We start from the raw sequence: 23066 nt of genomic DNA on the forward strand, positions 1-23066 counted from the left end.
ATGGAGTTCTAAATTGAGTCCTAAAAGGATATAGAGAGATCGGAAATTCCCTTTCATGTACAGCAACTTAAAACACAGCTTGAAACACAGCAGGGGGGAATGACAGCTACTTTCTGAGTCACTAATGTGTACATGCCCTAAGTCTAAAAGCATATCTACATAATTACACTAATATTAATAATCCAAAATAAGATCATGTGGCTGTTTAAAAATAATTACTTTCTTGATATTCTAAATTTCAGTGAGAAATGCTCATAATTTTTGGTAATATTTGCACCATGTTTGCAAACAAGCAACAGTATTTTTGGTGCACTACAATGTAGGTCTTCAAATATTTCTGTTTGTTCCCAGAACAGACATTTCCTGAATCTGTTAAGCACTTCGGCTTGGAACGTAATGAGAGAGGATGTGAACCGACAAGATGATATTGTTTTGAGTCTGCTAAAGGAAGTTGACTATTTGGATGTTTATAATCTCAGTATGTTAGCTTGTACTTTGATAAGAACGTTTTGTTTGCAAAGTAAACCGCAAGACCCACTGCAGTTCTGAGACAATGTTTATGCAGCTTTTGAAGTAAAGTACTGCAGAAAATTTCTGCATCATCCAAAAACAGTATCTGAGCTGTACAGTATGATGTATGTATGTACATATGTGTAAATAATAAGAGCAAATGAATTGTAAATTATATGTGAAAACTGAAAACTCCATAGAATAGCCAAATTGTGCAGGTGGGTGAACTACAATAGTCAGATGCAAAGTAGTTTATAAATAGACCTGTCTCAAAGCACCATGTAGGGAAGAGTGTCCAGACTTCCTAGTTTCCTGTTATGTGAACCTAATGATGTAATTCGTCTTAGGACCTTTCTGAGTTAAGCAGATGGGACAATCATAGATATGTAAGCAAAGAGCAGTTAAATATAGACACGGTACATCTCTGTATGTATTGTATTATTGATACTGGCCTATGTTTTGTTTTGACAAAATTAGATTGAAAAAAACCTTAAAATCTTTGCAACTGGCTTTAACTGCCTGTAGTTTGCTGAGAACCCTAGTATACTAGGTAAGAAATAATACATTGGAGCAACAGGTTTATGTGAACCTGGAAGAGGAAGGATGTATTGTCCTTTGCTTTGCAATGCATAGTTTCAAAGTTTGCATTCCAACAAAAATCTTTTGATGAATAAGATGAGCTCCCATTTTTCACTAAGAAAAGCATTCAGGCGTCACTTGCAGTTTCACATTCTTTGAGTTGTTTGTACATAAATGGTAAGCTCTGTTCCCATCTGCAGAAATATTGTTCTGTTTAATCTTGCTCTTTTTTCCAAGCACACATGTAGCTCATACCAGTGTATCTAGCAGGGATACAGTGTACATAACTTTACTGCTTGTAAGGCTGATTAAATTTTCAGTGATGTCTTTTCTTTTAGAATATTTAACCACTTCTCATTCAGCAACAGAGGCTGCTGCAGCTTCCAATTGTCTTCTCTCTTTTTTGTTGGCAAACACACACACACACACACACACTTTAAAACATTTTTGTTTCAATGTCATTTTTAATTTACTATGCATCCAAGTAGTAAATGGTATTCAATTTAAGATTGGTTAATGAGTCCCCAATCATTAATAATCACTTAAAATGTTCTTCTAGGAAAGTAATAGTCCCACTCTATTCTGCCTTGGTCAGGCCACACCTGGAATGCTATGTCTAGTTCTGGGCACCACAATTTAAGACAAACTGGAAGGTATGCAGAGGAGGGTGACTAGATGATCAAGGTTCTGGAAACCAAGCCTTATGAGGAATGGTTGAAGGAGCTGGGTATGTGTAGCCTGGAAAAGAGGAGCATGAGAGGAGATGATATAGTCATCTTCAGATTTCTAAAGAGTTGTCACCTGGAGGTTGGAGCAAGCTTGTTTCCTCCTGCTTTAGCGGGTAGAACTTGAACCAATGACTTCCAGTTACTAGAAAGGTGATTCCAATTCAACATCAGGAAGAACTTTCTGACGGTAAGAGTTGTTTGGCAGTGGAACAGACTCCCTTGGGAGATGGTGGACTTTTCTTCCTTGGAGGTTTTTAGCAGAGGTTGGATGGCTATCTGTCATGGAGGCTTTAGCTGAGATTCCTACGTTGCAGAAGGTTGGACTGGATGACCCTCGCAGTCCCATCCAACTCTACGATTCTATGATTCCCTTTAGTTTTGCCATACTAGTTGTTTTTCTTGCTGTTGCCGTGCTATTTAACTGTCATTTGAATGTTTGTTTTATTTTTCAGGGAGGGAAGTCTTATACAGGACCTTGTGCAGGAAGAGACTGCAGTTGGGGTTGTGAATGTTTCCCAGAAAAAGGAGCTCGTGTGAGTACCACTTTTTCTAATCACATAAGAATTCTCACCATTTTATCCTAGGGATCAAACAATTGCCCCTAGATTTAGGACTTAAGATATAAACAACAAAACAATACAAAAATAATAACAAAACATTTCAACAATGCAATACTAGCAATACAAAATATGTCCTTCCATGAACAGAAGGAGCCTCCTGTGAACAGAAGGGGTAATCTGTTAGTGGAATGGGCTTGTTCCAAGTGGTCACTTCCATGAACTGAAATGGAATAACCTGCTGCCACCTACACTGCTCTAAAGGGCTCCCAAACCCTAGCAAATTTTCAGTGGCTGCGGACGCAGCAGAGATCCAAGAGCATCCAGCTTTGTGAGCAGAATTCCACTCATGAAATTCTAGATTCAACTATTGCCTATAATTGCATTTGACATTTCAGATTTAAGCTGGAAAGAAAGGTATCATATGACATGTTCCTGTAGACTACAGCATTTGGAGGCAAGTTGTTTGGTACATGCTTAGCTCAAATTCTAAATCATGCCTCACGTCACCTCCTCATGGTGGCACTGTTTTAAAAAGCCTGCTCCTCAGTATCTTTACATCAAATAAATCTTAAAGTAAATCCTCATTAAATGTGATTTGGGCACTACTGTTTGAGAGCTCTTGCATTTATTCATCTGTTGTTATTGAAATGTACAGTCATGTGATATTGGAAAACTGTCAAAATAAATTACACAGTGAACATCTACACAACAATTTGAATATTCTCCAGTTACATTGTTTTAATTAGATTTGAAATGAACAGTGGTTTTTAATTAGAATTATATCATTTTTGAAGCAACAGCACTTTATAACTGAAGAATATTGAATTTTAATATTGGGAAATGGACTTAATACCCTAACTTCTCAAGCAGTGAACAAAAATTATTTGATTTGATATGCAAGCATACTTCCAAGCCATCTAATTTGTCCGGAATGTTGTAATTATTTTCTTTAAATGTAAAATCTTTACTAGCAGCACTTCTTGAATAATAGGTTGCATTTCTCAGCATCTTATAACAGTGCACTTGACAGCTGTGTAGCCACTTTAATCGTAAGTTCATTTGGAATCTTCAGAGGTGACCAGAATTAATGGAAATGTTTTTGTCTTACTATGGAGTATAAGAAAATAAGGCCTAATTAAATTAAATTTTCCGTTTGTAGTTTTTCATGTGAGTCATAGGTCCAGCAATGCTTGAGTTTAATGGGTCATTCTTCTGGTAATAATGTCTAAAAATGGTTCTGGGTGCAGCTGTAGAGTTTTAATGTTCAATAGTGCTGACTTTCTTTTTGAATTATTGACTGCCTATAATAGTGGATGGTTAGAGATGGTATCCCCTTCATGGATCACTGCCTTGCCGTGGCGAAGGGGCTTGAAGAACTCAGAGAAGCTATGAACTATGCCGAGCAGGGCACCCAAGATAAGCAGGTTATAGTGGAGAGTTTTGACCAAACGTGATCCACCTGGAGGAGGAACCGGCAAGCCACTCTAGTATCCCTGCCAAGAAAACTCCATGGACGAAGACAACAGGCATATAAAAGTTATGACGCTGGAAGATGAGCCCCTCAGGTCGGAAGGCGTCCAACATGCTACTGGGGAAGAGCAGAGGACAAGTACAAGTAGATCCAGAGCTGATGAAGCGGCTGGGCTAAAGCCGAAAGGACGCTCAGTTGCGGATATGCCTGGAAGCGAAAGGAAAGTCCAATGCTGTAAAGAAAAATATTGCATAGGAACCTGGAATGTAAGAACCATGAACCTGGGTAAGTTGGATGTGGTCAAAAATGAGATGGCAAGAATAAATATTGACATCCTGGGCATCAGTGAACTAAAATGGACGGGAATGGGCGAATTCAGTTCGGATGACCATCATATCTACTACTGTGGGCAAGAAACCCGCAAAAGAAATGGAGTGGCCCTCATAGTCAACAAAAGAGTGGCAAAAGCTGAACTGGGATGCAATCTCAAAAATGATAGAATGATCTCGATACGAATCCAAGGCAGACCTTTTAACATAACAGTAATCCAAGTTTATGCACCAACTACTGGTGCTGAAGAAACTGAAATTGACCAATTCTATGAAGACTTACAACACCTTATTGAAGTGACACCAAAGAAGGATGTTCTTCTCATTATAGGGGATTGGAATGCTAAAGTAGGGAATCAAGAGATAAAAGGAACAACTGGCAAATTTGGCCTTGGAGAGCAAAACGAAGCAGGGCAAAGGCTAATAGAGTTCTGTCAAGAGAACAAGCTGGTCATCACAAACACGCTTTTCCAACAACACGAGACGACTCTACACGTGGACATCACCAGATGGGCAGCATCGAAATCAGATTGATTATATTCTCTGCAGCCAAAGATGGAGAAGCTCTATACAGTCAGCAAAAACAAGACCTGGAGCTGACTGTGGCTCAGATCATCAGCTTCTTATAGCAAAATTCAAGCTTAAACTGAAGAAAGTAGGAAAAACCACTGGGCCGGTAAGATACAATCTAAATCAAATCCCTTATGAATACACAGTGGAAGTGAGGAACAGGTTTAAGGATTTAGATATGCTGGACAGAGTGCCTGAAGAACTATGGATGGAGGCTCGCAACATTATACAGGAGGCAGCAACGAAAACCATCCCAATGAAAAGGAAATGCAAGAAAGCAAAGTGGCTGTCCAATGAGGCCTTACAAATAGCGGGGGAGAGAAGGCAAGCAAAATGCGAGGGAGATAGAGAAAGTTACAGGAAATTGAATGCAAATTTCCAAAAAATAGCAAGGAGAGACAAGAAGGCCTTCTTAAACGAGCAATGCAAAGAAATAGAGGAAAACAACAGAATGGGAAGAACCAGAGATCTGTTCCAGAAAATTGGAGATGTGAAAGGAACATTTTGTTCAAAGATTACCATAATAAAGGACAAAAGTGGAAAGGACCTAACAGAAGCAGAAGACATCAAGAAGAGGTAGCAAGAATACACAGAGGAATTATACCAGAAAGATATGGATGTCTCGTACACCCCAGGTAGTGTGGTTGCTGACCTTGAGCCAGACATCCTGGAGAGTGAAGTCAAATGTGCCTTAGAAAGCACTGCAAATAACAAGGCCAGTGGAAGTGATGGTATTCCAGCTGAACTATTTAAAATTTTAAAAGATGGTGCTGTTAAGGTGCTACACTCAATATGCCAGCAAGTTTGGAAAACTCAGCAGTGGCCAGAAGATTGGAGAAGATCAGTCTACATCCCAGTCCCAAAGAAGGGCAGTGCCAAAGAATGCTCCAACTACCACACAATTGCACTCATTTCACACGCTAGCAAGGTTATGCTTAAAATTCTACAAGGAAGGCTCAAGCAGTATGTGGACCGAGAACTCCCAGAAGTGCAAGCTGGATTTAGAAGAGGCAGAGGAACCAGATACCAAATTGCAAACATGCGCTGGATTATGGAGAAAGCTAGAGAGTTCCAGAAAGACATCTACTTCTGCTTCATTGACTATGCAAAAGCCTTTGGCTGTGTCGACCACAGCAAACTATGGCAAGTTCTTAAAGAAATGGGAGTGCCTGATCACCTCATCTGTCTCCTGAGAAATCTCTATGTGGGACAAGAAGCTACAGTTAGAACTGGATATGGAACAACTGATTGGTTCAAAATTGGAAAAGGAGTATGACAAGGCTGTATTTTGTCTCCCTGCTTATTTAACTTATATGCAGAATTCATCATGCGAAAGGCTGGGCTGGATGAATCCCTAGCCGGAATTAAGATTGCCGGAAGAAATATCAACAACCTCAGATATGCAGATGACACAACCTTGATGGCAGAAAGTGAGGAGGAATTAAAGAACCTTTTAATGAGGGTGAAATAGGAGAGCGCAAAATATGGTCTGAAGCTCAACATCAAAAAAACGAAGATCATGGCCACTGGTCCCATCACCTCCTGGCAAATAGAAGGGGAAGAAATGGAGGCAGTGAGAGATTTTACTTTCTTGGGCTCCATGATCACTGCAGATGGTGACAGCAGCCACGAAATTAAAAGACACCTGCTTCTTGGGAGAAGGCAATGACAGGCCTAGACAGCATCTTGAGAAGTAGAGACATCACCTTGCCAACAAAGGTTCATATAGTTAAAGCTATGGTTTTCCCAGTAGTGATGTATGGAAGTGAGAGCTGGACCATAAAGAAGGCTGATCGCCGAAGAATTGATGCTTTTGAATTATGGTGCTGGAGGAGACTCTTGAGAGTCCCATGGACTGCAAGAAGATCAAACCTCTCCATTCTGAAGGAAATCAGCCCTGAGTGCTCACTGGAAGGACAGATTGTGAAGCTGAGGCTCCAGTACTTTGGCCACCTCATGAGAAGAGAAGACTCCCTGGAGAAGACCCTGATGTTGGGAAAGATGGAGGGCACAAGGAGAAGGGGACGACAGAGGACGAGATGGTTGGATAGTGTTTTCGAGGTTACCAGCATGAGTTTGACCAAACTGCGGGAGGCAGTGGAGGACAGAGGTGCCTGGCGTTCTCTGGTCCATGGGGTCACGAAGTGTCGGACACGACTAAACGACTAAACAACAACAGTAGTAGTAGTAGTAGTAATAATAATAATAATAATAATAATAATAATAATAATAATAATAATAATAATAATGTAGCCCAGAGAAATTCTTGAAAATTAGATGTTTTACTTCCTTTGAATAAAACAAACTGTCTTTTTGCTTCCTTGAGAACTAAATGAGGACACAATTCACTTAAAGCTATGCACTTCTGAGCACCATTGATTGCGGTGGGAGAGGAGAACATGTGTAACTTTCTCCTGTTGCGATCAGTGGGATTTAAAGATGATTGCCTTGTCTGAAGTATGCTCCTTTTTCACAACAGCAGAATACTGTGGAAGCACAAAGTATGTAGGAAGACATCACATAACGTACAGAAGGGGAACCTTTTGAGCTAAGAAGAGTTCGGATTTGATACCCCGCTTTATCACTACCCTAAGGAGTCTCAAAGCGGCTCACTACCTCCTTTCCCTTCCTCCCCCACAAAAAACACTCTGTGAGGTGAGTGGGGCTGAGAGACTTCAGGGAAGTGTGACTAGCCCAAGGTCACCCAGCAGCTGCATGTGGAGGAGCGGAGATGCGAACCCAGTTCACCAGATTACAAGTCTACCGCTCTTAACCACCACACCACGCTGACTAAGGGAAACAGAACACCCTTTCCTTTATTATTACTATTATTTATTAAATTTGTATACTTCTCTGTACCCAGAGGTCTCATAACATAGCATTCCATTACATAACATAACATTCAGCATATTACATACTATCAGTTTGAAACCTTGGCACAGTTGCAGACTGTTTATACTGTTTACCTTCTCCAACAACTGCAGGGAATGTTTCTTTCATAGAATATAATGTTAGGTATATTTTGAGTCCTACTTGGCTGATTCAAGTTGTCCTCTGTGCTAGACAAATGGCAGCAACCTGCCTGTCCACCCCCAAAGCAAGCGTGGGGAAACCATTTTGGCCAGTTGTGGATGACAGAATAAAGTGAATTACTTTCCCTACATAAAGCACTGGAACTATTTATCTGCAATTTTGCAGACTTCATCCAGTTCATAGAGGCTTCTGTGCCTATACATCTTCCACCCCTCTCCTTATCCAGCTGCAACACCACAACCCTGCAGTGTTCTCAATGGCTCTTACTCTCAGGTAGTTGCTGCCACCACCACTTAACTCGTTGCCCAGATGGGAGGGGACCTGGGATGAAAGCAGGCATTTTTCGAAAGCCAGTGCACCCAGCACTCCTCAGTGCAACCTGCACACAAGTTGTTGGGGAAAATAGGACCAGCTTTTAGCTGCCTTGCCTTAGGCCAATATCCAAGCTGCTTCCTTGTTTCCCTGGCAGAACCCCCTAAACTTCTTAAACTCCAGGAACACTTGAGACCAAGACACCCTGTGTTTCCCAAGTAGTTCCCTTGCAAGTTAGTCAGAGTTTAAAGGCGGCCAAAACTCCCCAAGTCTCTCCCAGATCTCAGAAGAACGTATTGGACTCGCACAACTCTGAGCCTAAACTTTCAGTAGCATGAACTCCAATCGTCTAGGCATGGGGGCTAGGGCTTCTAGAACCCTGAGGTTGGTAACCACACACACTTCAGTGGTCAAATTAGGAAACTTCATTAAAAATAAAAGCTAGGGGAAAGCAGGCAGGAGGTCAAAACAGGCAACACAATAAACCAGAGCCCTGTGGCTCTAAAACTGGACTAATGCTAGCCTATTCACTATAATAGAGCCGTTTGGCTTACAAGCCAGCAGCGAAGATGGCCAGCTTCATAGAAAGTCCAATCTGGATCCCTGATGGTGGGAGGGAACAACACTGCCAGGGCAGCTCAGCTTTTTAAAATCTCTTTCCTCTCTCTGGGAGGAGTGACCCCTCGCTCTTTCTGACAAACAAAATGCAGAGCCAGATGCTCACATCAGTCATGTCTCCCAGGTAGGCTTCTAAGGCACCAATTTTTACATTTGAAGGAGATACACATGACAGACTGACTGAGAGAAGTGGTGGGGGCAGATCAGGATTTTTATTCACATTCACAAAGCAAGATAGCACTTTGAAAAGGAATTGCCAATATTCTGCTGGTTATCAGGTAACAACAGCAGCAAAGGCAACAACAATTTATTATTTATACCCCGCCCTTCTGCCTGGGTTTCAAAGCTCTGTCTCGCAGAGCACTTTGCCAAGTATGTACCATGGAAGACCCTTGTGGGCAAAAAAGGTCATGTGACATTGTGACATTAGATGACTGACAAGTGGGCAGCTCCACCCACCTGTCAAACCTGGTCCACAAGGGTTGGGGAGGGTTAACAATCTAGCCTACTGGCCAGACCCCATTCCTCACCCTAACTCTGAAACAAACTCTGAAAACCCTAGCCCCACACTGCTTTTGCAGGCCATGCTGGGCTGGCACACGCACACGGCATCTCCCAACCCTCTAGCTTTCCTGCCCCAGGCACCCCAGTGGCTTGCTACGCTGCTGAGAGAAGCAGAGCTATTTGCATGCTGAAGAAAATGGTCTTTCTGTAAAGATATTCACCAGATATATCAACCGGTTCTGCATGTAGCAAATCCTATAAAATCTGGAGTAGGGGTAGCCAGTGTGGCCTTCCAGCTCCCATCATCACTGACCTGCATTGACCTGTAGGTGTCACTTTAGTTGACTTGATCATGCCCTTGATAATCCTACCAGGTGTTTGCAAAAAAAGGCCAAAAAAAAAAAGCAGTGGTACTTCAGACCGTCTGGCATCTGCTACAGAAGATAGGTAGGCAGTAGTGTGAATTCCTTGACCTCAAAGAGATCTGTTTGCTTGGCTCCATGGTGTCAAAAGACATTGATTACATTTATTTAAAATATTAACACATCATACTTTTCATGAATAGATTACTTTTAAGTCTAATGTTTGCTATATTGGATTATATATTAATGCTGTACTGTTTTTAACATTTGATTGGGGGCTGCCCAGAGTGGCTGGGGAGACTCAGCCAGATGGGCGGGGTATAAATAATAAATTAATAAAAAAATTAATAATTTGTTTTATATGAATTCTCCGTACCTGGAAGTATTGAAACCAGGGGTGGTGCCCATCCTCTTGCCTTTTGAACTCATTCTAAGTTAGTATTTTTCATCTCTTTTAAGTATATATTCTCTCTTTTACTAATTAGCAACCTCTGGTGGTAGCTTCCCCCTAAAAAACCTTAGGCCAGAACTAGCAAAAGGGACAAATGTAAAGGTCTACATTTAAGGCAGGAAGAACGAGATGCACATGGAGGACACCACCCTTGGCAGCAGTGCATGTGATAAGGTTGTAGACTTTAACCTTAACAAGAGTCAACTGTGTAATCCAGCTCAAAGAAAGTCATAGTCCCACTCTATTCTGCCTTGGTCCAGTTCTGGGTACCACAATTTAAGAAGGATGTTGACACGCTGGAAGATTTGCAGAGGAGGGTGACCAAAATGATCAAGGGTCTGGAAACCAAGCCTTATGAGGAACAGTTGAGGGAGCTGGGTATGTTTAGCCTGGAAAAGAGCAGGCTGAGAGGAGATATGAGAGCCATCTTCAAATATCTGAAGGGCTGTCACAAGGAAGATAGAGCAAGCTTGTTTTCTTCTGTTCTGGAGGGTAGGGCCCAAAACAATGGCTTCAAGTTTCAAGAAAGGAGATTCTGACTAAATGTCAGGAAGAACTTTCTGACAGTAAGAGCTGTTTGACAGCGGAACGGTTTCCTTTCGGAGGTAGTAGATTTGCCTTCATTGGAAGTTGGTATACAGAGGTTGGATGGCCATCTGTCATGGATGTTTTAGTTGAGATTCCAAAGATACTAACCCTTCACTAACACCCCCATCCTCATCACTGAAACCAGTAATGAAGCAAAATTGTGCAAAACAAATAGTAGATGTTAATTAAGACATAGATCAGTGACAAAAAAGGGTGACAGTTTTCTAGCATTACAATGAGAACAACAATAATGAAAAGAAAAGAGTGATATTTATTATGCTTAAAATAATTATAATGCCTCCATTCTGAGATGCCAGGGCCAGCTGGTGATGCAAGATTGAAGATCACTGGTAATGACAGTTGTAAAAATATGAATTGAGTCTTATCAGAATCAGGGTGCCAACCTGCAGAGTTGATCACATAACACGGTGTAGGCACACCATTTGAATAGCAATGCCCATTAACTGGCAGGGTGGGGGTGGGGGACAGCCATCTCAAATATTTTATAGGAATTTGCTCCTATGATCAGAATACAGATAGTAGTTAAGGCTGCATAGACAATAGCCTAACTAAACCCAAAGATAACATAAGGGTGGATGATCAGCGTTGTGAAAATGAGCAGAATCATTGGGTAAAATGATAGATTAAAAAAATGATAGAGCAATTAGATTGTTCTCTGAGCTAACAGAATGGGAGGGTAAACCAGACTGAAATGGATCAAAAGATGATTTAAGTCCTATTTTTTCAGGCAGGGAGATGTACAAGTGGACAGTTTGTTCATTTTTGTCTCCCCTGCTCTGTTTCTCCTGCAAGAGAGACACAATGCAGACAACGCTGTGATAAGCAGGCATGAGACAGTCTCCATTCATGGAGTTACGTGTCACAGTACTTTATTCAGTAAAGTACTTTATTCAGTAGTTTATTAGGGTTATGCTATTTTTAGAAATATTAGGGTTATGCTATTTTTAGAAATATAGAGGCACACAATTGGTCCATGTAGTTCAAAATGGATGACACTAACTGACAGCAGCTCCCCAGGGTCTTATAAAAGCAAATTCCCAGCCCCAATTTTGAACGCAAATACAAGAGAGAGGCTGAAGGCCACCCACCTCCCTTTCTTATTTGCTTTGCTGGTCCATGCTGCTTTGCCCCCCACCCCCACCCCCCTGAGTATGCAGCTGAAGCCTAACTGCCCTCTGCCTGGGTGATGTTTGAGCACTTGACTGGGGGCCAAGTCCAGCAGTAGCCCAGAATCAGCTTCTGGTTAGCCCTCCACTCATTGGGCAAGGTGTGCACGGGGTGTGTTTATGTTGTTGCAGGGAGAGGTTCTTTAGCATCCACCTACAAGTGTTAAGCATAGTAGAATAGAATAGACTTTATTTGCATAGCCAACAGGCCATGGCATCAAAGGACAGACAAATTCTGTTGGGCATAGTATTTGCAGGAAATAATTTCTAAAATATAATCTGATCTCAGATTAACCCACCACAGTAAATACCCATTCTGGTTGCTAGGAAGAAATGAAGAGCAGTGGAAAGTTAGGGAAAATGAGGTGTTTAGAACTATGAAGATTCAAGGACTACAAAATGAGATGGAAGCTGAAAAAAATTATAAGCAGTAATTCATTAGGACCCCACGGATTCCTCTCACCTGGTGTCCAAACAACTCATGCATCAATCACAGCTCTGAAAACACTGGGAGACAGGAGTAGTGAAGCTAGCTCACCATCTCACAGCGATGACTTGGAATTTGCCTACACATTTTGCATTGTATCTTTCCTTCTAAGATATATATCAGCTCAGAGTCCAGACCCACTTCTGACTTGCAAACCCAGCACATTGGTCGTCTCTCTACTTATTATTAGCAGCCTTGCATGGCCATCCAAGATGGCATAAGAATCCTTCCTGGCCACTAGGGGGCAGCCAAGCTGTGACCTGGTGTGACCCTGATCGGGTGGGAGGGATATGTAATGGCTTCATGAGGCTGAGACACGTATGATGACATCTTCCAGAGATTATACTACCAAATCTCACGAATCTCAGCAAATCCATCTTGCCAGATGTTCCTATCCATTGCACAATTTCTTCACCCTCAGTCCATCTCGGCTGCAATGCCCTGTAAGTTCCCCCAAGCGCACACCCCAACCGCAGGATGGGGGAAATAGATCATCCCCCCTCCAGCAGGCCTTGTCACAGTTTAGGGACCAGGGGTGGCAAGTTGTTGATTAAAAAGATAATTTGAGTAGAAAAACAGCTCAAATAAGACATTTTTCAACGGGAAAATTGCCATGGTGGGAAGGGTTAAGCAGCTCCCACACACACTGTTCCCAGTTGTACCTTTCTGCAGCTGCTTGCTGTTAAGAAGAAAATAAATATGGAAAACATCAGGAAACTTGCACATATCTGCCATGTAACATCCAGTTTGGCTCTAATGAAAATGGTATTACTAAGAAAGCATGAATTTATTCAGATGGCAGAGGTGCAAGAGATGTATTCATTTTCAGAAGCAAAGTAATTCCCTGATATTGGGGGAATGCCAGAAGCTGACTTTTTCACATTTATCAGCCAGTATGGATGTGAAGTGTCAGACTACATAAACTATTCTAAGCAGAAATTATGGAAACAATCCATTTACAGGACGAAAAGGCACATGATATAATACTAGCATGGTGGTTAAATGTTTAAGATTTCCCCCCCTCATTTATTTTTGCACAGAGAGGGTCAAAGAAAAGTAAGCAAACTTTGAGAGACTACAAATATTTGTGACGAGGGGGGAAAGCAACAACCCAGAGCCTTTTCACAGAGGGAAAGACAACATTTTAAGTAACCTTAGGAGAGTTAATCAAAATAATTCAATACATGCTAATGACTTAAATTGTTGACATTGCTGAAGCAGAACATAATTTACAAATTAGGAAGCTAAAGTAAAGCAGGAAATTCCAGAGAAAGAATTTCACATTTGCTAGTAAACAGAGAACAAACTGAAGTCCTAATGGAAATAAATGATCATTTGATTATCTAGCTGGCTTAAATACTGCTTTCATTGTTCTAGAAAACGAAAGGGCAGACTGTTGAATCAATAGCTACCTAACATTACTAAGGGCCGCCCTGACACATGTACTGCAATGAAATGAAATGAAAATGTTATGCACAAATTAATTAAATAACTGTATTAACAAAACTGTTAAATGTTAACACAATTAGTTACAAGTTACAATTTCACCCGAAAGGGTTCCCAACGAGCCATCCTTTTGGGGAACAGACAGGGCAAAGCAGAATATCTAAGTGCACATGAGCACAGTGTGACCTTTTGTCCTCGACAGCTTCACCCCTGTTCTTTTAATTATTCCAGTGACCTGAAATGCTTTATACTGTGATGCCAATAAAGGTATTTGATTTGATTAGTTATAAGTTAAATATAACTGAATGTGTGTGACATGCACAAATGATCACACTAAAACCCAAAGCAAAGTTGAAACTACTTCATGAAATTGCCCTATGTCTGCAAAAGGCAGAGCTGCTGGAAATGTTAAAGTTAACATTTAAGGACTCCTGAAAGACAGGCATATGTCACAAGAATCCTATGTAGGCCTATATAGAAACAAGCCTCACTGGGTGCAATTGGACACACGGCAGCCTCCTCTTCCTGTAAATGGGAGTTCTGTTGTGAAAGAGCCACCATGGTTGTCTCTTCAGCCTCTCCCTCCCCTCCCCACCCCCAGCAATAGGGGAGTATAGAGTGGCTTGCTTACAGATCCCTGAAAGTCCCATATTCTGCTGTGGCAACCATCTATGCAACCTGGTATGTGCTGCACTATCAAGGGCTCCTTCATTTGTGCCCCCATGTAAGATGGCCTTTCCCTACTCAGAAGAGCCTTCAGTGGTTGATGCAGCTCCTGGGAACGGCTACTCTCAGTTGACCATGGAGGGAGGGAGGAGCCCCATGAGATGACCTTTCTCCAGAGCTGATTGGGTGGCCCTGTGGCAGCTATCTTTATTAAGGAATCTTACTCATCCACCTAATAAGTTGCTACTATATTGCACTGGATAGCTCAGTTGGTTAGAACATGGTCTGATAATGCCAAGGTTGCAGGTTCAGCCCCCATATAGGACAGCTGCATATTCCTGCATTGCTGGGGTTGGACTAGATTATCCTCAGGGTCCCTTCCAACTTTACAATTCTATAATTTTATATACTAATTCAAGTTAGTTGCATAATACTCAGCAGTCCTACTTGTAATCTCAATTTTATAATAATATTTTAAATTGTACTTTTAGCCATTTTATTTTAATCAGGGTTTTAGTAAGAACAGAATGTTACAGATTTTCATACCACTGTCATGTAAGCTACATTTGTGGTTCCAAAGATGCTAAACAAATTTTATAAATGGTGTTGTTTGTGGATGTACTCTGCAGATTTAAAAACACATTAATGAGATTTACAGAAGAATTCTTGCCTAAGTTACTTTGACCTTATCCTGCTCTGTAGACTTTTTTCTTGCTGCAATTTGGACCAATTCTTTTGGGATCAAGCCATCAAGTCTCTCATGCTCTTTGACTTCATTTTAACTATGAATGGCACATTCTTTGAACACTTACAACAGGATTCTATACAGTGTGGATGTGGGATAAGCATGTGAAATAGAGGGAAAATATTGAAATGCTATTTCCTGTCGGTCCAGTCATACATTCTCCATTCCATTTCCCATGCTATTCCTTAGCTGGTTTATCATAAGAGATTTTCTAGCTATGATAAATTAAACCCCACTTTAGAATAGGAATGGGCTTTCTACAGGGTGCAGGGAGGCTGGATACCCAGTTCCACAGCTGTAGACATAAATGTAAAATCTGTTTCCATTTTGACTATGTCCCTGAACAACTGACGTAACTGCTGCGTGGAATTATTTGAGAGTTGTAATTTGACACCAAGGACTAAATCCCAATTGAGCAATAAAAGTTCAGTGAAAACTAATTCCTCCTTCTTGGGACAGGAAGGTGCTTACTCTTCTTCACTTATTGACTGCATTCAGATGACATGTCGAACCGGAGGAGATGAGAATTTGCCCCACATGCATACACTCTGGCAGAACTTAAGGAAAACAAGGGAAGATGTCTGCTTTGGCCGCAGCAACACACACCTTTGTTGCATCCCCCTTGGACTACTGCCTTGCGCCCTGTATGGGGCTGCCTCAGAAAAGGGCTCTGCGACTTTGTGGGGCTCCCAGAACTGCAGCCAGGCTGGAGAGCAGGCTGGCCAGAGACAGCAGGCAACTGGTGGCTGTCTGCTTCCTGGCACAATGCAAAGTGTGGCTTATCACCTATAAAGCCCAATGTGCCATCGGAAAGACCATATTCCTTCATAAGAACTTGCCCGGGCTCTGATCGCTTCTAGGCAAACCCTTCTCTTGGTCCTGCCATCCTCACAGGCATGCTGGAGGGGGGAGTGGAAGAGGGCCTTCTCAGTGGTAGCTGCTCCCAGGCAACTTTGGAACTCCCTGCCTAGGGAAGCCAGACTGGCTCCCTCCTTGCTGTCCTGCCAGCAGGTGAAGATCTTCTTGTTCCAGCAGGCTTTGGGGAACTGACCGCTTTTGGTGACTGCTGGTGGCGTGCTGTTTTTGTTGTGCTTGCTAGTTTTAAATAGATCATAGGCATATATATATGTGTGTATGGTTTCAATTTTATTAATGTTTCCTTGTTTTTTAAAGATTCTCTCCCCCCCCCCCCAATATTTTCAACTATTCTTATTTTATCTGTAAGCTGTCTTGAGTCCCTTTCAGGGAAAAAGGAAGTATAGAAATATTTATTTATTTATTATCCTCTAACAAATGGCATTCTGATATTCCCATAGGCTGAGGTCACACTGAGGAGATTATTGTGCCATTTTCCTCATGGTGGCAGGTTCCTATTTGTCAGCCTGATAATTAACTGCAAGGTGGAACAAGGCAGGGTAGAAGACGCTCTTTGTAATTAAACATATACATTCCAGACTGCCATAGAAAAATCCTTATTTTAATTGCATAGAGAAACAGAAAAGTCAAATCTTGTGGTTTCAAAGAAATAGCTAGTAATAGATTTCTTTCAAATCAAAGTAAAGAACAAATGGGTTCACATTAATAAAATAATTTCACATAAAATAAATAGTGGATCTAGAAGGTAGATGAAAAGGTATTCAGTATAAATAAGCACTGTGTTTTAGGAGGATGGATCCAATAGTAAAAAGAAAGGATCATAAAAACAGCTCACTTGGGAGCAAGGGATGAGGGAGCTTGGGAAAGGCCGGTGGAACTGCTATTCTTAGGTGCCACCACAGTTAACTTAACATCTGAATGTTGCAGAAGTATGGGGGTTGTTGTTGTTTAGTCGTTTAGTCGTGTCCGCCTCTTCGTAACCCCCTGGAGCAGAGCACGCCAGGCACTTCTGTCTTCCACTGTCTCCTGCAGTTTGGTCAAACTCATGCTGGTAGCTTCGAGAACACTATCCAACCATCTCGTCCTCTTTCGTCCCCTTCTCCTTGTGCCCTCCATCTTACCCAACATCAAGGTCTTTTCCAGGGAGTCTTCTCTTCTCATGAGGTGGCCAAAGTATATGCCTGTTGTCTTTGTCCAGGAGTTTTCTTGGCAGGGATACTGGAGTGGCTTGCCGGTTCCTCCTCCAGGTGGATCACGTTTGGTCAAAACTCTCCACTATGATCTATTCATCTTGGCATAGTTCATAGCTTCTCTGAGTTATTCAAGCCCCTTCGCCAGGGCAAGGCAGTGATCCATGAAGGGGAATATGGGGGACCGAGAGATAAAAGCAGTTCTTGCTCTCTACTTATTTCCCCTTCACTTGCTCCTCTGTCTCAAGCATTTGAACCATGTTCTCCCACATCTGAAAATTCAGCACCGTATTTCTTGAATGTGTTTAGGTAAGTATGGGTGTACTGTTCTTTCAAAGACTTCTGTAAAAAATAAAATAAATAAATCTTATATTGTTTATTAGGCAACTACAGAGTTTACAGCATTTCATTTGTTAATTTTGGGCCTACTGGTGTGACTATACATACAGCCCTCAGAAGGCAAATATTTCTTGAACAAGCAATGCCTGCCATGAAAGTGGAATTCCTTCTCATTGGGGGAGAGGCATGCCTACTTGCATCGCTTACTGGGGCTGATTTTGTCCTTACCATCCATGGTCATAGCATTGCTCAAAGTTCTGCTGCCAAGAGCACGTCATATTCCTGTAAACATTTGAAGAGAGCTCAAATCTCTTTAGAGAAGCTCCCCTGCTGACTGTGTTTTGCTCTGTCAGGAGATGTTTTATAGCTCCAGATTCATAAATGTGTCAGAGGACACCATGATTGTTTTTTGCAGAGCAGATTTCTAACACCTTCCCCAATTGCTCATACATCATAACTGAGAATAGTAGCTCTTTCTCACTTTTTTGCTGAAGGCTGGAAACGTAATACGTTGTTATTAACTTATGTGTTAATCACACCCCAGTCCTGCCTCATCCATTCACCATCAGCACAATGTTTTTTCTTTCCATGGTTATCGAAGCCCATTCTCTCAGAGACTCATAAAGAGGAACCTGCATAGCAGGTGAAGGAGGGGCACAGAGGCACGGGAGAAGCGGGGTGGAAATGCCGAGCAGTCAGGGGAAAACCCAGTCTGTGCTGTTTAGCCACAGTTTTTATCAAGACTGACACTTGCAATGGGGCTGGTGACTTGAGGACATGTTTGGGACTTTTTTGGGTGGGGCAGACTCCACTAAATTTTGCAAAAGCTCCCCTTTTGTGATTTTAGGGAGCCTGTAAAGAGGAATAATACTTCCCCCCCCTTAGGAGGGGGTGGAAGCAATAGCCATACGCTCAGTAAGCTCAAGTGCTTCAGCTACAATAGCAGCCACTTTCCCATGCTCCTCCTCAACATGTAGAACAATGACAGCTCCACTGCACCCTCCTGGCCACCCAGAGTGAAGGCAAGGTGGTACAGGAAAGGTTGGCCATGTTCATCTTTGGTGACACTGCCCAAATTCCAGAAGTAAATGGCTATTTAGTATGGTGATGCCACAATATTCACCCTGTGTTCACTGATTGGCTGTTGTGAGGAGGAAGCGGCTGTAGTGAATAATATACATTATTGCTGAAGTGCTTAGAAGTGCAAAAAGGTGAACTTTGAGTGTCTTAATAGATAATATTTTCCACCCAAAGATCAGAATATTTAGTGCAGCCCTAATGAAGTGATATGAGAATTGCTTGCAATTGGAACATACAATGACTTGATTGGCAGGACTTTAGGTAGCAGAAAGAGAATAACTTTTTGAAACCTGTGAGATAGTTTTTATTGACAGGTGATATAAAAATCTAATAACTAGCCAGCTGAGCAAGCAGCCTGATGAGAGCAAGTACAGCCAAGAGCTGACTTCTACTGGGACTTCAGCGCCTTGGTGCAAGAAGTGAAACATTTGGCTAGGGATTACTAGTTTTTTGTGTTCATGAAAAGCAGAGGTAAAGGTAGATGGTAGAAAAAGTGAGTTATAACGACATTACTGAGAGCCTAACATGTACTGGGACAGTAGCAACATTCCTGTAGTTGAGCCACAACATTTCTTCTGGTTCCATGTGTTGCCTATGAAGGAGTCGTTGGATCCACCTGTTCAAAATATGCTTATGATGCATTGTTCCGAAAACAAAACATCATTACGTTAGTTGTGGCTGTTTGAGAGCTCTGGAAATGTAGGCAATCCAGTGCATGTTAGCAGGGAAAAAAGCTGACAGCATTATTTTGTCACAGCTGTTATTTGTAAGTAACTGAACAGAAGGCAGAATGGAGCATGACTGAAAATAATCTGGACAATTATATTCAATGGTTGTGAATGAATAGCCTGTTTGTGTGAAAACGGAAGGAGGAGTATGTTGGAATGGGGTAGGAGAGTTTATACAATTGGCTCTGTATTTCATGTCCCATAATTTAAATATGGATATTATGTCTCATCTGTTGTGAAGATATTTGGTGTACTTTCTTGAGAAATGTTTAGATTCTACTGATTCCATGTACAATATTGTGCTATATATTTATACAAATTCTAAATGCTAGTGATTTCTAAAGCAGACGTTACTTGATCTCCTAAAATGCTTTATACACTAATCTTAAACAAATTATGTAAAAGCCATCTCTGCTGAAACCAACAGCACAGTCCTTACCACACCTACTCAGAAGAAAGTCCTACTGAATTCAGTGGGGCTTACTCTCAAGTAGGTTGAGTTATGATTGCAGCCTAAAGTATTTTCACAAAGTGCATTTAAGATTATAGTTTGTCTCCCATCAGCATCTCAGACACAATATTTGGTTAATGCTTTGGAACTTTGATCAAAAATGGGTTATTTTTAAAATTCACATTTTATTCAGCGAGACATTGTTTGCCATGGCCTCTTTTTAGTGTGACTTTTACAAGTTCGTTGTTATTAGTATGAGTGGGCTCTTCTTGTATAATAATTGTTGCTGATGAAAGTGTTACTGAAAGGCATTCAAGGAAGAAAATAATAAAATGGATCATGTATAATGAAAATCGTTATTATAAGTTATATGCAACTGGCTAAATTTCTGGCTTATCTATGAAAGCATCCTTATGAAAGAAAGTTGCAACACAGGAAGTGAAATAGACATGCGTTCTGATATTTCTATTTTTTCAGTAACCCTTTGTCTTTCTTCACATGAAGTCTTCTGCATCTACCCGAACACTGGGTCAAGCAAGGCCAAGCCCCACCGGCCTTGCTTAGGACACTCCTCATCCCGAGTGCAGCTGGTTTCATTTTGGGATTCAAGATTTCAGATGCTTGCATCATCCCAGTCTCTCTTTTTTCATTCAAGATACAGAAAGACTGGCCTCTGGGGTGCCAGGTGCTGCCTCTCACTCTGCTGACTTTGGCCGCCTCCAGCTGCAGAATGGTGGGGACTCTGCTCTGAGCTTGCATGTAGGCAATATTATCCCCTGAAGTTCTGTATGCACTGCCAGTTAGTTATGGGGAAGGAAATAGACTGAGGTCCAGCGCTGAGGGCTTTCTGGCGGTTCCCTCACTGCGAGAAGTGAGGTTACAGGGAACCAGACAGAGGGCCTTCTCGGTAGTGGCACCCTCCCCGTGGAATGACCTCCCAGCAGATGCCAATCAAATAAGCAACTATCTGACTTTCAGAAGACATCTGAAGGCAGCCCTGTTTAGGGAAGTTTTTGATGCTTAATGCTGTACTTTGTTTTTAATATTTTATTGGGAGCCTCCCAGAGTGGCTGGGGAAACCCAGCCAGAAGCGTGGGGTATAAATAATAAAAGTATTATTATTATTATTATTATTAGTCTAGTAAACAGATTCCTGGTAAACACTTCCAATTGAACTTTTTTTAAAAAAAGCATTTGATGTTTTTATTTATATTAACACACAAACACAGTTTACACTGTACATATTGCACACTACAGCCCAATGTTCACTAAAGTACTAACACACTTCCAAATTAAAGTTATGTTTTTATAATATTCTATAAAAATTCATATTATATTGCAAATTATTTAATTGTGTATGATGTAAATAATCAAATGCCACTTCATTACCTTTTCTGCCCACTTTTCCTGCTGCTTCTAGTTTCCAGAGACAACTTTCATTTGTACTAGCCTCTGGCTTGCTCTGGGGTCTGGTTTCTTTATTTATATAGACCCCTTACTATAAAAATTACCGTATTTTTCACTCTATAGGACACACTTTTCCCCCTCCAAAAATGAAGGGGAAATGTGTGTGCATCCTATGTAGTGAATGCAGGCTTTCGCTGAAGCCTGGAGAGCGAGAGGGGTCAGTGTGCACCGACCCCTCTCGCTTTCCAGGCTTCAGGAAGCTATCCGCAAGCCTTTGGAGCCCGGCGGGAGTTCCCGCTGGGCTTCCAAGGCTTGCGGATAGCAGGCTGTAGCCCGAATCCCGGGGAGCACAGCGCTGTGCACCCCGGGCTTTGGGCAGCTATCCGCAAGCCTTCGGAGCCCAGCGGGAGTTCCTTTTGCCAAAGGCGCGCGCAGCCTCTCCCGGCTGGAGAGGTTGTTCGTGGCTAAAGAGGAAGCCAAGACAGTCAGCCAGCGGGATAGATCCCGCTGGCTGTCTTGGCTTCTTTGCTCTGGGGGGGGGGATACATTTTTTTTCTTTATTTCCCCCCCCAAAAAATAGGTGCGCCCTATGGTCCGGTGCGCCCTATAGAGCGAAAAATACAGTACCTCAAAGGTAGTTTACTGATAGACGTGTCAAACCTCTAAAACATAAATTAAAAACACAAATGTCTACAGAATACAACCATGTAAAAGAAGGCTAAATTCCTTTATTAAAATATGGAGCAGTACGAGCTATCAGTTTGTCCCAGCAGATGCTCGCTGCTGAGGTCAGCAGGCCATGTGCTGTGCTGGCCCTGGAGTGTTTTCAGTGCCAGTGCCAGGGTCAGTGGCTAGCTATGCTGCAGCCGACTGCCCCATGATTCCCAGGTGCCAGCAACCGTGGCTCTCCCCAAGTGCCCCTTGCCTTCGCCTCTTCCCGCTGCCCAGCGTCACAGCAGCTCTCTGGCACGACTCCTCCGCTCTTCCGGCAATGCTCTCCTGACTTGCCTCCTTCATCATTGCCGCCACTGCTCTCCAGGTCCCTCCTCCTGTGCAACTCTTGCATTGAGCAAACATCCACCTTGAAACGGTGTGGCAACCCTGAGTGCCTGCTACCTCTCCTCTTACAGAGTCCTCAGCTGCTTGGCAAAGACTCTCCACCTGGGTCTTGGCTCCATTGGTTTCAGGTGCTGGCCTGGCTCTTAATTGGCTTCAGGTTGTAATTCATGCGCTCAATCTTGCACTCCTTTGGACAGGCTGCCCCTGTTGTTCTGCCCTCCAAATACTCCTCCTGGACCTTGGAAACAGTGTGGGCAGGAGAGTTATGTTCCTCCAGGGTCCTAGCGCCCTCCTCCCTGGGTGGAGGGCTGTTTGATCTCGCCTTCGCTGTGCTCCTGGTATTCCATGACCTCATCCACCAGTTCCTCTGACACCTCTCTGTGTTCCACGGGGGTGCTGAGGTCTTCTGGCCTGCTGCCCTCCTAGGGGTCACCCTTGTCCTGCCAGTCCCCCTATGCTGTCAGGTGGCTTCTCAGGAGCGAGGAGTTGGCGAGGATTGCCTCCCACCGACAACCTCCACAACTAGCAGAACGGTGCTGGGTACAACTCTGGACCTGTGCCATGACACTGGGCTATAAAGAGGACTGCGATGTTTGGACAAGGTGAGGGATTATTTTAATCCCTAATTATCCAGGCATATCAAAATTTGATTCTGCACTACTTGAGCTCATTTATATTGTACATTTCAAAAAGGCATTTTTAATCCTTAAGAATTTGCAGTTTTTTTGTTCCTTTTTCATGTTGTGGTATCTGTTTTGAAAGAAACAGATTTGTTTCTTTATTCATTTCC

General features: G+C 42.3%; 1 protein-coding gene across 3 annotated transcripts in view; it reads left to right on the forward strand.

The window, feature by feature from the left end:
- COL4A2 (collagen type IV alpha 2 chain) overlaps nt 1-23066 on the forward strand; it is a 170191-nt gene that overhangs the window by 45130 nt on the left and 101995 nt on the right. For all 3 annotated transcript variants that reach the window (XM_053380243.1, XM_053380245.1, XM_053380244.1), the window contains one exon: nt 2270-2350. In XM_053380243.1, the coding sequence (XP_053236218.1) occupies nt 2270-2350 (81 nt within the window). The remainder of the gene's footprint in view (nt 1-2269; nt 2351-23066) is intronic.

Source organism: Podarcis raffonei, chromosome 3 (genome assembly GCF_027172205.1).
Source record: "Podarcis raffonei isolate rPodRaf1 chromosome 3, rPodRaf1.pri, whole genome shotgun sequence".
NCBI lineage: Eukaryota > Metazoa > Chordata > Lepidosauria > Squamata > Lacertidae > Podarcis > Podarcis raffonei.